Below are 15568 nucleotides of genomic sequence, written 5' to 3'. Positions count from 1 at the left end.
TTCCCCTACTTGTATCTCTACTCACTCCAACCCCACTCTATCCTTTCAGTGCTGGTCCTCATTTAACACATGCTTACTCTAGCTGGAAGAAACCTTAGCACCTACATCTTAGATGAATGAATCTGCTCCCCCAATCCTGAGGCTCTGCTGTTTCCAATCAGTGCCCTTCACTAGCTGACAGCAATCTTCCCCTACACCCCACACAACACTCCCACAGATGTAATCCAGCACATTTCGGCATTTCCTGGATTCCACCAAAAAGGATTGCTTTTCTCCCCATTTTAATCTCAGTGTGACCTCCTTTCTCACATCCTTCCTTAAATATAATGGCCATCAAATGTGTTTGTGTTTAGGGGGTGTCAGGGCCTCAGGACTCAGTGACTACTGCCACCTATTGACCCAAATTTGTTCAAGATAGACCTTTAATACACTTCTTACACAGTGACGCTCTGTTATTTCAAAAGCATCAATAGCTTAAACATGCAAAGGCATGGCTCTTGGGGCTTCTCTGAGACCCTCTGAACAATGAGATCAAAGAAACACAAAAGGAAGACTGGGCAGAGAGCCAGAGCATTGATGCCTTTCCTCATGCAGAGGCAGAAAACGAGGCCCAAGGAATGAAAAAGCAACTTTAAGTCCCCTCAAGGTTCTCTAAGCAAAGATGAGTAGGGAACAGAGTTTTTCTTAAGGGCTGGTAAAAATTTCATGTATCATAATATAAATGATAAATGATGTTACCAATGGAGCAGGAGGCAGGATTCCACTCACATACCTCCATCAAGTTAGCCAAATCCTTGGCATGAATCTGGGATTTATAGACCTAAAAGATTCCAGGGAGGATGGGGGACACTCAGGGGTGTGTTTGACTCTCATCCAATCTGTACCAATCAGAACTGGAGACTGGACAAACTGGGCTCTGAAAAAGGGCAGGTCTACACCATGCAGCTCTATGGTTTAGCTGCGTCCCATTCACCAACCCAAGGAACGAGGAGCGTTTGAACTCTCCATGGTGCTGAAAATTGACACACTAATAATCTCCCCTGCAAACAAAACATAGTTTTCCTAATAAGGTATCTACGAAGACTGTTGTGAATTCCCAATAGACATTTCCCCAAGCCTTCATAAAATCCTAACAAAACAATGATTTTAAGGCAAAGACAGGCCTTGGTCAAACTCTCTTCCCTGTCCCCTAAGATGAAAAGAATAAGGCGGAGGTGTAAATTACTTCTACAGAATAAAGCTATCACATGACAAAACCATCACATGATAAAACCAAACAGGTAAGGTGCTCATGTGTGCATTAATGACAGCTATTACTTAGTGAACACCAGAAATGATCTGTTGTCAGCAATACACTGAGGAAATCCGATATTCATATGGTCTGAATAATCAGAGAACTGAATCTATTAGTAGGAATAAGGGAAAGAAAAAAAGTGACCAGAACAGCCATAACAAAATCCTAAAATTCTAGTTCTTAGTTCCCTTGTTCTACTACCCTAACAGTTGTTTTCAAACTATATTCTAAGGAATTCTAAAGGTTCCTTGGGGGCTCCTCAGGAATCTTGGGGAAAGGGGGTCGTAAGAACATGGAACTTCAGGACCCCTCATTCCCACTTCAATCAAAGTAACCCCACTTATGCTTGTTTTACATATTGAGAATCCATGTAATACTCCATCAAACAATACACTCTAAACAGTGTTTGATGACTCTGGTACAAATATTCTCAGAAATAGTTCAACTTTTTACCAGAAACTTCTTTCAAATAATGCCTAAAAGCCAGGGAAAACAAAATGTCCTGGGATTAAAGACTTGATTGAATTAATATAAGGTCCACAAAGGCAGAGATTTTGTCTGCTGTGTTCACTGGTATACCACAAAGAGACCAGAATTGTGGAACTTAGGGTTTCTTTGAAGACGAGGCCTGTAACAGAAATGGGGCAGTAGGGCGGGGGAGCTAGATTATAAACCACCTACAAATAAAAAAAGATTTTTTAACCCTTAAGATTTTCATGAACCACAGGACACTTGAAGTCCTCCATCCTCAGTGTTCCCCAAGCACTGGTTCTCCAACTTAGGAAAAATTGTTTGCCCTAAGTGTCTAAGCTTCCTCACTAGTAAAATGGAGATTTCATAAATTTTATAAGGATTGCCAGGTGTGGTGGCTCATACCTGTAATCCCAGCACTTTGGGAGGCCGAGGTGGATGGATCACGAGGTCAGGAGATTGAGACTATCCCGGCTAACACAGTGAAACCCCGTCTCTACTAAAAATACAAAAAATTAGCCAGGTGTGGTGGCACGTGGCTATAGTCCCAGCTACTCAGGAGGCTGAGACAGGAGAATCGCTTGAACCCAGGAGGCAGAGGTTGCAGTCAGCGGAGATCGCGCCACTGCACTCCAGCCTGGGCAACAGAGTGAGACTCCATCTCAAAAAAAAAAAAAAAAAAAATTATAAGGATTAAGTATAAAGCACTTAGCTCAGCCTATAGCACAGGATTTTTTTTTTTTTTTTTTTTTTTTTTTTGATGGGTCTTCCTATCATTCAGTCTGGAATGCAGTGGTAAGATCATAGCTCACAGCAAGCTCAAACTCCAGGGCTTAGGCAATACCCCTGCCTCAGTCTCCCAAGCAGCTGGAACTACAGACACACACCACCACACCTGCCTAATTTTTTTATTTTTTATTTTTTTTAGAGACAGGGTCTTGTCGTGTTAAACATGCTGGTCTTGAACTCCCTGGCCTCAAACTATCCTCCTGACCCAGCCTCCCAAAGTGCCCGGATTATAGATATGAGCCACCACACCTGGCCAGAAGGTAGTACCTGTTTTGTTTTGTTTTTTAAAGAGCACTTCCCTTCCCCTGGAAGTTCCCATAATCCACAAATCTTAATAAATTAGAAACAAATATAGTGGTCCTAACAAGCAAATGAAGTGGTTTTAACTAAAGTATTTTTGAACTGAATCACTCATCTAGTTAGTTCAGCCATAAAGGAAAAAGTCTCTAAATCTGTTCTTGTGGCTCTTTGTTTAGATTCCCTTGAGGAAACAGAAGTTTGAGAGCCCAGGGCATGTGAGACTCTCTCAGATCTACCAGGGACTAAAGGTTAGCGGCCCCAGACATAAGCCCATCTTGGTGTCATGCACAAAAGCTCTAGGCTCTTTGACTTGAAGGGAATCTCAGAGATGAAGTCTAATACATTCATTTCTTAGCTGAGGAAAATTAAAGGCCAGGGATATTAAGTGATTTGCCCAAGATCACAGAATTAGCAGAAGACAGCCATAGGTCCAGTCTCCTAACTACTTTCTACCAAGCGGCAGCTGAGTGAAAGACCCCTGCCCCAATCAGGCTGAATAGTATAAATCCAAATTCAGAAATTCAGAATCAACAAGGTTTTAGTCATATAACCCACATTAATTTGTCTATCGATATAACCCAGCAATACTAGACACTAAAATCAGATGTTCATGAGACCCAAAGCCTTTTTTAAAAACTCCAATGAATTAATTCTACAGACCCAACTTCTATCTTTTTTTATCCCTTTCTTCACTTTCTGTATTATCCAAGGCCTGTGGGATATCTCACCAACAGAGGTTATTCTCTCGTTAGAATACAAGATCTCAGATGTATAACGCCCACCAGTCTCCTGGCTTGAGTTTGGCTAATTATTTCTGTGGGATTTTCATTTGTTTGGCTGTTAAGCTAGGAATGTTCTGCTTGTCTGCTGGCATTTTTTTTTTTTTTTTTTTGCCAGCTCTTTATAGAAGGGTTGGCCTTTACTGACTCGGGTAAAATGACCCTCAGTTGAAGCGGGGGGGCGGTCAGAGACTGAAAAACACAAGACTATACTGACTCTTCACTCTAGCCTTCTTACTCACTCTACTATTTTCTACAAACTCCCTCAGTAACTAACCAAAGATCAGCCTTATGTTCATGCTATTTCAGAAAGAAATGAAAAACATTCAGAGAAGTGGAGATAAGAATAATCTTGCTGATGTGGAAAGGTTCTATCTTGCTTTTGATTACAGCCAAGCTCAAGTTTCTTGAACCACTTATGCCACCTGGTGGCCAGCCCAGATAACACTAATAAAACCTAAAATTCATGTGTTAATATCTCAATCTGTATTGTATTACAACAAATCATACAGGAAGTTGAGGCAACATGGGTTGAAAGAGTTGATTATACCACCCTCGTCTCTCAATACTTTTTGTGACGTAACCGATTTTTAGTTTTTGGGAAAAATATATTATCAAAGAAAACAATACAAATGTTTTGCACTTCCAAAAAAAATTTCCCTTTTCACCAACCGCTCACCAAAAATATCCCAAACCCAACGACTCCAGTCGTACAATACATGTGCAAAAAGGGGCTTTAATTCATAAGTAAAATCAATTTTATTAGTAAGGCTCTTTCCACATGTCCAAAGCAAACAATTAATGAATTCCAGGGAAAACCACCTATATACAATGAAATTAGAAGTATCTCAGGATGACAAAAAATATACAAATATGTACACCCATAATCACCGCCGCCTCCGAAAACCTGAAAGGAAGGGAAACCAAGAATGAGGCAAAGGACAGTTGGAAAAGCTAAAGGGACAGGAAAACAGGACACCTAGAGGGAAGGGCTCACAGGGGTGGGGTCTCCTAGGCAGTACTCTGAATATCTTCCCAGGACAAAAGACGAGAAGTAGGAATAAAATTGAAATGGGATAATGGTTCCTTCAAGTGACACTTTATCAGTTCTATTTAGGGAAGCCTGAACAGGAGCTGTGGGACCTTAGAGGTAGAATCCAGAGATTCATTTTGTGAATGATGCTGATTTCCAGCTCAGGAAAGCAAAAAATAAAAGCCCACCTAAGGAGATTATTGCCCAGTACGGAAGAGATACTACAGGGCTTGGTGAGACCCAGAATGGCAAATCCAAAGAGATTCAATTTGTACTCCCCACCTTGCACCTGATCACCTAAGTCCCAGCAGTTCACTGACCTTTTTTCTTCCGACCTTTCTGAGGTATCTTCTTCCGCTTCTTAATAGGATTCTGATCCTGGAGACAGATGGAGAAGTGATGGAATGGCACTGTGGTTCTGAGAGCCAGCATCCCTTCCCAAGTTCCTCATGGTAATAAGCCCCACATACATTTTGCTGAAAGCATGAAAGTCACATCCTACTACAACCATATCTCAACCTCACCTCATCAAGATGAGCAGTTCCCCCTGTCAAAGCACTGATGTCACTGAAGTGTGTAAGGGAATGAAGTTGTGAGCTCATGACATTTGCTCGTTTTCGCCGTCCTTTCTCTCGCTTACTGACGCTCAAACGCACCATCATGCTCTCCTCATAGTTAATCCTGCCAGAGAAAGACAGTTTCCAGCAGGCTCAGACCATGGAGATGGAAAGCTCCAGCCCACAACCTGGGCCCAAGTATCTACTCATCTCTTGTTCAGGGAGTTCTCAAGCAGTTTCACAGCAGATCAACATAGTATTTAGTAAGGACATATTGAATGCTCAATACTGAGCTTCCTCAATGAAATGTGCTCTGTGCTAGAACTTCCCTCATGCTAGATATGAATCCATAGCCTATCCATAATATTATTTAAAATATTACACCAAAATTTTTTTATTTCAGCTCTATAAGCAGGTTTCCCTAAACGTGTCCTTTCATGCAAATCCATCAACTGCAAAGACTGCACCTGAGCAAAGTTGACGAGTCTGTATTCAATTACACTGCTTTTCTACTTTCCTTCCCTGAACTTATCTAGCACTCACAATGTCACTATAAAAACCTACCTTTATTGCCTTCTGCACAAAAGTGAGAGCTGTGACAGTGAAACACAGAATCTTAAAGTTGTACTATGTGGAACTGCATATATTCCTCTTTGTACTGCTTTTTTTCCCCTCAAATCTCATGTCGAATTGCAATGTACTGCTTTTGCTTTGAACTAAACAGTTGGGGTAAAAATTTTCCTAGTTCCTATCCTGTACTCCAAACTCCTGATTCTTAGAAACTATCATCCCAAAGTTTTCACTCCATTTTCTATGTAACATTAATTCTCTTGGTACCAAACTTAGTCACATTAGTCTAAAGCATGAGGACAGGACTCTAGAGTGTAGGAATAATTTCTAAGGCAAGGGCTCAGACCTGTGTTGGTCCTCCTGACTCTGGCGGGTAACATGGGGATGCCGAGCATCACGGATTTCCTCTGGAGCATCTGAGTACTGCTCCTTAAGTTCACGAATGACAGAGCTGCTCAATGCCCGTCTCTTGGCTCGTTCTAGACGCTTCTTCTCCCGCTCAGCTTCTGTTTCATCTACATGATGAAAATAAGCAGGGTTATCCAAGAACAGAGAAAAGAAGAGAAACAGTTCATGCTGAGGAGGCAGCAGCCAAAGTTCATACCATAATGTACTGGAACCAAGCGTGGAGGAACATATTTCTTAGACACTCCCTTCACAGATTTCTGCCCTGAAGCCTCAGACTGGCCATCTTCTGCTTCATCTTCCTCCTCATCCTCAGAGCTCAACTACAAAAGAAACGATGTCTGCAAATTTAGGAAGCATTCATGAGGTAAGTGAGAAGAAAACCCAAAGCTGGAGTACCCTGGGGAGGTGGGAATATAAAAAGGGAAAAAAGGGAATCTCAAACTCAGCATTCTAACACACAAGTTGGAAAATCAAGTCCTAAGAGAATCCCAGGGGATCCAGGATCACCAAGAGGCTCATCTAGGTATAGATGCCTCAGAAAAAAATCAGGAGAATAATACAACCCCTTACCTTGCTCATCATATTGCTGGGATGAGGCTTAAAACGAAGTGGGTCATTCTCACCTGAAATAAATAACCCAATGAATTTTACAAAATTTGGAACTTTCTGATGGTCCCCACAACTTCATGATGGTCTCCTCACTTACTAAGGCTGCCTGTCACTGCAGTCTTGATCAGCTTGTCAATTTGATACTTCAGCTTTTGGTCCAAGGGACGAAGCTTTTCCAAAACCTACAACATGGTAGTTAATCAGGATTATATTTCCTTCCCAAAATGAAGCACACACCAGAGTCCCAATATTAAGGTGCCACATAAGGCACCTAAAATATGTACAAAGTAGAGCAAATGAATGGAAAAATACCTTTTCTCATTTGGTTTCCTTAAACATGAGAAGACTCACTTAAATGAGAGCTACTGTGTGATACCCTTGGAGCTCAAAATTTAGAAACCTAAAACTCCAAATGCTTCATACCGTGCGAATCTCCACCAGTCTCAAAACTGCATCATGTCCCTGAAGAGATCCTCCTGAGGCTTTGTCCAGAATGAGGTGAGTCAAATCCATAAGGTACATGAGCAGCAGCTGGTCTTTCACTTCCAAGAAGCTGAGACCCTGAGTTGAACAAAACAGAAAGAAAAACAGATTTGGTTTTAGCCAAAGAACCAGATGAAAGCCTAGGGTAAACAGGATGTTTTTACAAGTTCGAGATTTTCCCAATCAGTTCATATTAGGTATCTGGAATAGTCTCAAGAAGTAGCTATGCCTAAGATGGCCAATGAGAAAGTTATGCTAATACAAGAGAAACAACGCTCAGAGAATTAATAGAAGACAATGAGAAGAAGAAAATCAATAAACTACCCTCCCAAAAAAGACTATAACAGGGTTTCTCAATCTCAGAGCTATTGACATTTGAAGCCAGAACATTTTTTGTTGAGGGCTGTCCTGGGCATTGTAGGTTTCCAGCAACATCCTTGGCCTCTTCCCATGGATGGCCCCTCCAAGCTCTAACAATCAAAAATGTCTCCACAGACTGCCAAGTTTTAAATTAATTTTATCAAAGTAATTACTAATTTCCCCCCATACAATGGAATTATATGATACAGGTAAAAACAATGATTTATATATAATGACATCGAATTAAATCCATGTCACCACAAGTTGTAGAAAGTGTAATATGACTTCAATTGTGAAAGTGTGTGTGTGGGGGGGCGGATATGATGAATACATTTTATACACATAGAAAAATGTCTGCAAGACAACACACAAGTAACTGCTACCCCTAGGGTGAGATGAGGAAAAGGAAGAAATGGTGTACTTTAGACTGTGAAAAAGTGTTGCATATATTATTCTTATAATTTTAAAAATCTCAAAAATATTACCACAGTGGTTATCTCAGAGTGGTGATTATACTGATTTTTCATTTTTTTCTTTGGGCTTTTATGTATCTTCCAAACTTCACAGCCCTGAGAAAACCTATTTCAGAGAGGTTAAATACTTTGGCCAAGATAACACAGTAATACAAGTAGAGCTAAGATTCAAACTCAATCTGACTCCAACACCTCATCCCTGGATGTCTTTAAGCCAACATGCTAAGCTCTTGAGATCAACACTACTGTGGTATAGAAGGAGAGCAAAGGATTTAGAGTCCACGAACTGAGTTTAAGTTCTGAATTAGGTGTTTGGTAGTCAAATATTGAGTAAGTCACTTAACCTTGTGACCTCAGTCTTTTTTTTTTTTTTTTTTGAGATGGAGTCTCACTCTGTCGCCCAGGCTGGAGTGCAGTGGCACTGTCTCGGCTCATTGCAACCCCCACCTCCTGGGTTCAAGTGATTCTTCTGCCTCAGCATCCCAAGTAGCTGGGACTACAGGTGCCTCCCACCACGCCTGGCTAATTTTTTGTATTTTCAGTAGAGACGGGGTTTCGCCATGTTGGCCAGGCTGGTCTCGAACTCCTGACCTCGTGATCCACCTGCCTCAGCCTCCCAAAGCGCTGGGATTACAGCCGTGACCCACTGCGCCAGGCCAACCTCAGTCTTATCAGTAAAATACGTACAATATTTCCTCCCTGCCACAAAGAATAATTATGAGGCTCAAATAAGATAATGTGAAAGAACTTTGTAACCTATAAAGCACCTAGTAAAAGTCTTTGGTCAAAAAGATAAGTTAATATGTATTTGTTCAATAAATAAACAAATATACAGTGATCTAAGAAGGCTGCTGGCAACTCATCCATCTCCAAAAGGCACTGAAATGGTTCAAGGCATGGTACCCAAGGCCTGGTGTGGTGGCTCACACCTGTAATCCCAGCACTTTGGGATGCCGAGGTGGGTGGATCACCTGAGGTCAGGAGTTCGAGACCAGCCTGGCTAACATGGTAAAACCTCGTCTTTACTAAAAATACAAAATTAGCCAGGAGTGGTGGCGGGCGCCTGTAATCCCAGCTACTCGGAAGGCTGAGGCAGGAGAATCACTTGAACCCAGTAGGCAGAGGCCGCAGTGAGCCAGGATCATGCCACTGCACTGCAGCCGGGGCGACAGAGGGAGACTCCATCTCAACGAAACAAAACAAAACAAAAAAGCATGGTACCCAGGACAAAAACAGGTAAGAATTTGAGAAGCAGGCTCTTCCGATGTGCTTGGGCATTGTCAAATTCAAACTGAGCTACAAGCATATGAGAGAAAAACAAAGATTTAAATTTTTTTTAAATAAAAATGGACAATAAGAACATAAGTGAATGATAAAGACAAGAAGGGAATATATTTTGAATGCTGTTTTTAGTTATCTTTCTGTAAGCACAAATCTGCTGTAACTCCTGTGCTTAAAACTCCTTCAGTGACTCTTATTACAATGATTTTCATACTTGTATTTACCCATAGAATATTTGGCTTAAATATCTTAGGACAAAAGCTCAATATATAAAAACAGATAATACCAGAGTTTTCCAGTTAAGTAGGGATGAGAGGTCCAGAGTTGTTCTTCCACATTGCCCCCAACCAGTAATCCCTGAGAAGGTTCTACCAGACCTTAATTTGAAAACTACAATATTTTAATTGTTGTTGTTTTGTTTTTTTCAGATGGAGTCTTGCTCTGCTGCCCAGGCTGCAGCACAGTGGCATGATCACGGCTCACTGCAACCTCTGCCTCCTGAGTTCAAACAATTCTCCTGCCTCAGCCTCCCGAGTAACTGGGATTACAGACAGGCACACGCCACCATGCCCGGCTAATTTTTGTATTTTTAGTAAAGATGGGGTTTTGCCATGTTGGCCAGGCTGGTCTCGAACTCCTGACCTCAGGTGATCCATCCACCACAATCTCCCAAAGTGCTGGAATTATAGGTGTGAGCCACCTTTTCTTCTTAGCCTGGCCTTTTTTTTTTTTTTTTTTTTTTTTAAGACAGTCTCACTCTGTTGCCCAGGCTGCAGTGCGATGGTGCAACCGTGGCTCATGGCAGCCTCAACCTCCTGGGCTCGACTGATCCATTCACCTCAGCCTCCTGAGTAGCTGGGACTACAGACACACACCACTGCGCCCAGCTAATTTTTTTTTATAGAGACAGGTCTCACCACATTGCCCAGGCTGGTCTCAAACCCATGGGCTCAAGCAATCCTCCCACTTTGGCCTCCCAAAGTGTTGGGATTACAGGCACATATTTCAATTTTAAGATGCACATCGTTTTCATATTTTAACATCTCTGAAATCAGGATGCATGTTTCAGTCACTGGCATCTTGGTATTATGTCATAAGCAATTTTTTTTTTTTTTTTGAGACAGGGTCTTGCTCTGTCACCCAGGCTGAATGCAGTGGCACAATCACAGCTTACTGCAGCCTCAACCTCCCAGGCTTAAGCAATCCTCTGGCCTCAGCCTCCCGAGTGGCTGGGACTACAGGCACATGCCATCATGCCCGGCTAATTTTTAACTTTTGTAGAGACAGGGTCTCACTATGTTACCCAGGTTGGTCCCGAACTCCTGAGCTCAAGCGATCCTCCAGCCTCAGCCTCCTGAAGTGCTGGAATTACAGGCATGAGCCACCATGCCCGGCCTGTCATTTTTTCTTAATATATACAATAAGTGATATGTCCCAATTAATAAGTGTCTTAGATTAGATGAAATCTGAAAGTAACTCCTCAGTTGGCCTACAGTAATCTTCAGAGTGACTACTTTTCCAGTCTTATTTCCTACCCCCACCACACATAACACAGAAAGTACATCCTATCACAAAAATGACTTACTCCTTTCCCTTATCACCATTACTTTCAGGCCTTTGTGCCTTTGCACATGTTCCTTCTTTCTGTCCCTCCCATTTATTCCTCAAAATCCTATCACCTCCTCTGGGAAGCCTGTCCTGAATCCCTCTGCTCTTCTGGCAGTTAATTAATCACTCTCTTTGGCTGGAGACTCATAACTCTGTAATGTGACTGCTACTATTAATACTTACATCTATTGCTTTGCTTCTTCTTCCCTCTAGACTTCTGCACAGAAACTGGATCATATTTATGTTTGAAGCTCGAGCACTTAGGATATATAAGACACAATACACATACAATGAAAGAACTACTGAGAACATTAAGTCAGGGGATGCTTACTGTTTGAGTACATCTTACCTTTTCTGTAGGATAGGCACCAGCTTGAACTTTTTGTGTCAGTGATTTCACTTGTGCAGTTACAGCCATCACCTGAAATTAGCCCAAATAAAACAAGTGACTAGACTATATCAAATCATGTCTGCAAACTGTGAAGAGCAAAAGCTAAACAATGCCACCTAAAAATTATCTGAAACACTGTCTAAAGTATAGTACTATCTTCTCACTTCTGGGAAAGCATCGGAGAGACGGTTCTTCAAAAAGTTTAAAAAAAAAAAAAACTTTCCACTTCTTAAAGAAGAGACCATCTTTTACTGAACCACAGGGAGGAGAAAAGGACTGAGAGAGTAGTGACTGAAGGACTGTAATTTTGTTTGTACTAGTTGAACTTACAATGCATAGAACTACACAACTCCCCGACTTATGACTTAATTTCCACTTTACGAGGGTGTAAAAGGAATATGCATTCGGTAGAAACCGTCCTTTTCTCGTGATGCTGGGCAGCGGCATCAAGCCTAAATTTCGACTTATGAGGTTTTCGAATTACAATGGGTTTATCAAGCCATAACCTCCATCGTTAAGTCGAGAAGCATCCGTATATAAGTGTATATTACCTGGGCACCCAAAGGGCAAGTCATGTTACCATTCCAAGCACTGGTTTCCTTAGCTATATGAATAAAGGAAAACTATTCAGATAATTTCTTTTTGGAGTTTCTTGTATTCCCTTGGGTGCAGAATCAATTACTTAGAATTCTGGCGTGAAAAGGTTTTGATTACATCATTTTACTCTTAAGATTTTTGGAAGCATTCACGTATCTCAATCACCAAAGTTTTGAGGTGAAGCACACAAACTCAAAGCCAATCCGTGACTAATTTATTCCAGAGGCGACACTACTCACTTGCTCCTGGAGATTTTTCAGAAGTGTCACGGCACTTGGCAGGTCTGACTCCAGCACCCCCTACAGAAGGGAGAGGAGGCGTAAAGAAAAGTCATTCTTTCCTCAGGATTATAAGAAAGCGGAAAGTCTAGAGTGGGAAACTGCCCTCTCTCCGTCAGACACCCAGACTCGGGGCCTTCACACTCGGGTTCACAGACTCGCCTTAAAGCCAGCCCCTTGGGTTACTGGACAGGAACGGTAACTCTAGGGAGGCCGCCTTCCTGAAGCAACTTTCATCACCACCCTTCCCTGGTACCAACAGTTTGCCTCCAGCCGCTGAAGGCAAAGGAAAACTCCACAATAGCTACGCGAGGGAGAAACCACACCAAACTCACCAGCGCCGCCATCTTCGCAAAGCCCACCCCTTCCGGTTTCGTACTTCCTGAGCTCTAAGGGCGTCTTGATAGATTTGATAGACAACTGCCGCTTGCAAATCTAAGCCAATACGAATAAGGGCTCTCTCACTTCCGCCCCCAACAGGATAAACGAGAGGAGGAGTCTGATCTGGCCAATGGAATAAAGGAACTGGCTAAATTCGTCAGACTCAGAAAGAGACGTCAGGACGAAAAAAAAAGCACTTGGCAAGGAGCGTGTGATTGGTAGACTGAGTAAAATGATTGACGGCAAGCCAATAAGAGACAGGCAAATAATTGATTGACAGTTGGAAGGACCAATAGAAAAAAGGAATTAGCAGAGCGAACTTAGCGCGTATTGGCTCCCGTCTGCCGCAGCACCCAGAGTCTTTTTTCACGGCACTTTTCTTGTAGTGCCTGAACCGGCCGCTAGGTGATGGGCCTCGGCTTTGCTTTGCGGTGTCGACATTGCAGAGCCGCCATTGCTGGCTGCTCATCCAACAGCCACCGCGCCAAATGCCTCACAGACCCGGTGGCCCTGGAATCGATTCTGTAACAGTACTCCTTGTGTGACCGTGGACAAGTCACTCGGTCTCTGAGCCTTCTTCATCTGTAAATAAGAGAGCGAGGCTAGAGAAGCCCAGAGCCAGAGTTTAGAAACCGAGTGCGAGGACACCTGCCCTCTTGGTGTGCACTGTGGAGCGCTGAGAAACGGCTCCAATAACGCCCCGACACTCTTCGCTCCTACCAGTTTGGGGACATGAAAAGAATACGTTTTACAAGTTGGGGAACCGTTCATATTTACATGACTGACCGCGGTCACACAGGTCTTCAGCAGAACTTGGTTCAAACTCTGGCAGTGCATGTTTCAGTATAACCTGCCTCATCATTACCCAGTGCTTTCAGATGTGTTCTCTCACTCTGGTTTTTCACAAGCTGGTGAAGTAGGTTGGACGGATACTCATTGTTCCCATCCCATGCCTTAGGAAATAAAGCACCGAAAGGGTGAATGATAGTGTATAATTTTTTGTTCACAACTCGTCCAACAGAGCTGGGTCTAGAGATCAGATCTTACCGACTTGAAGCTGTCTTTTGGAATTAAGAATAACACCTGTATCTGGGCAGGTGGGGTACGGAAATCCTGGTATCTAGATCTTGCTGGATTCAAGAAGGCAGGAGGGTGTTCAGTCCCCACTCCTCTAACATTTATTTGCTGCTTCAGGCCCACCGTGGAAGCTCAGGACGCTGTTGCAGCATACTTAGTCAATTATCCAGTAGCTTTTGTAATGTTTTGTTAAGATTTGTATTATGAAAAGTTTCTATTTCTACATAAATTTTCGGACCTGTCTAATTAGATCAGCAATAAACTTTTCCTTTTCGGGGAATTTGAAATTTAGTTTGTTCATATGCTTTATGATAGCAATGAGAAAACAAATTGCACTGCCATATTTTGGGTTTTTTTGAGACCACGTCTCACTCTGTCGCCCAAGCTGGAGTGCAGTGGCGTGATCTCGGCTCACTGCAACCTCCGCCTCCCGGGTTCAAGCGATTCTCCTGTCTCGCCCTCCCGAGTAGCTGGGACTACAGGCACTTGCCACCACACCCGGCTGATTTTTTTTTTTTTTTTTTTTTTTTTTTTTTTTTTAGTAGAGACAGGGTTTCACCATGTTAGCTAGGATGGTCTCGATCTCCTGACCTCGTGATCTGCCCGCCTCAGCCTCCCAAAGTGCTGGGATTACAGGCGTAAGCCACCGCGCCCGGCCTTTTTTTTTTTTTTTTTTTTTTTTTTTTTGAGCGGAGTCTCATACTGTTGCCCAAGCTGGAGTGCAATGCCGCGATCTTGGCTCACTGCAACTTCTGCCTCCCTGTTCAAGCGATTCTCCTGCCTCAGCCTCCTGAGTAGCTGGGATTACAGGCACCCGCCACCATGTCCAGCTCATTTTTTGTATTTTTAGTAGAGACGGGGTTTCTACTAAACCATGGTTGGCCAGGCTGGTCTCAAATTCCTGACCTCACTATCCACCTGCCTCAGCCTCCCAAAGTGCTGGGATTACAGGTATGAGCCACTGCTCCCGGCCTTGATTATTAAAATAATTGTCCACCAGGAACGGTGACTTGAGCCTGTAGTCCCAGCTACTCTGGAGGCTGAGGCAGGAGAATCACTTGAGCCCATGTCAAGGCAGCAGTGAGCCATGATCGTGCCACTGCACTCCAGCCTGGGTGACGGAGCAAGACCCTATCTCTAAAAAAAAGGTGAAAGAGGGAGACCCCATCTCTAAAAAAATAAAATACTTGTCAACTATAGGGGCAGAAAAGTGTGATACCTTTCCTCACCCATCATAGGGGTCATAGAAGACACTCCTATAACAAAAGACAAGTTAACAAGAAAAAAGTTTGATGAATTTATTTAAAGTTTTACATGACACAGGAGCCTTCAGAAATGAAGATTCCATTTTTATGGTTAGGTTTGATGAAGAATGGACAGCGTGTAGAAATGTGATAGGACAAAAAGAGTATGATCTGACAGAACTAGACTGAGGGGGGAATCCCAGCAAGGCCTGTCTGTTCAGATTTTTCTTAGCCTCTCTAGATAGCAATCCTTTAGGGTATAGGGAATGCGAAAGGAAAATAACTTGGGACCCCAGTTCACTATGCCAAAAGAAAAAAATTAAGCTCAACGGAGTCATGCAAGCAACTGCCTTTGCTTTTGTTCCTAAGTGGATAGCTACAGATAAAATGTTAAATATCTCTGCAAGTATTTACTGTGTGTTCACCTTATCTTGTGTGCCGATTTACTGAGCCTGAGACAAATACCAACTGACTATTCCCCTACCTGCTCCTTTTGTCTTGCAACATGTGAATTAGTGTACCCTCAATCTTTCTCCTCCAGCCTACTTTTCCCCTTTTAATAGTGAAGCCCTGAAAGTCATCTTT

General features: G+C 42.7%; 1 protein-coding gene across 1 annotated transcript; it reads right to left on the bottom strand.

Moving 5' to 3' along the window:
• Positions 1-4353: 4353 nt before the first annotated feature.
• NGDN (neuroguidin) lies at positions 4354-13157 on the bottom strand. Its single transcript, XM_001163084.8, has 11 exons — positions 12617-13157; positions 12243-12302; positions 11365-11436; positions 7234-7371; positions 6908-6992; positions 6772-6824; positions 6398-6521; positions 6140-6308; positions 5191-5347; positions 4987-5044; positions 4354-4540 (listed from the first exon to the last, which is right to left on the bottom strand). Exons 1-11 carry the CDS (start codon positions 12626-12628, stop codon positions 4521-4523), a joined length of 948 nt encoding a protein of 315 aa, XP_001163084.1. The 5' UTR covers positions 12629-13157; the 3' UTR covers positions 4354-4520.
• Positions 13158-15568: the final 2411 nt, after the last annotated feature.

The sequence above is a fragment of the Pan troglodytes genome, chromosome 15 (genome assembly GCF_028858775.2).
Source record: "Pan troglodytes isolate AG18354 chromosome 15, NHGRI_mPanTro3-v2.0_pri, whole genome shotgun sequence".
Lineage (NCBI taxonomy): Eukaryota > Metazoa > Chordata > Mammalia > Primates > Hominidae > Pan > Pan troglodytes.
The sequence above is the reverse complement of the archived record's forward strand: the minus strand, read 5'-3'. Positions and strand labels throughout refer to the sequence as shown.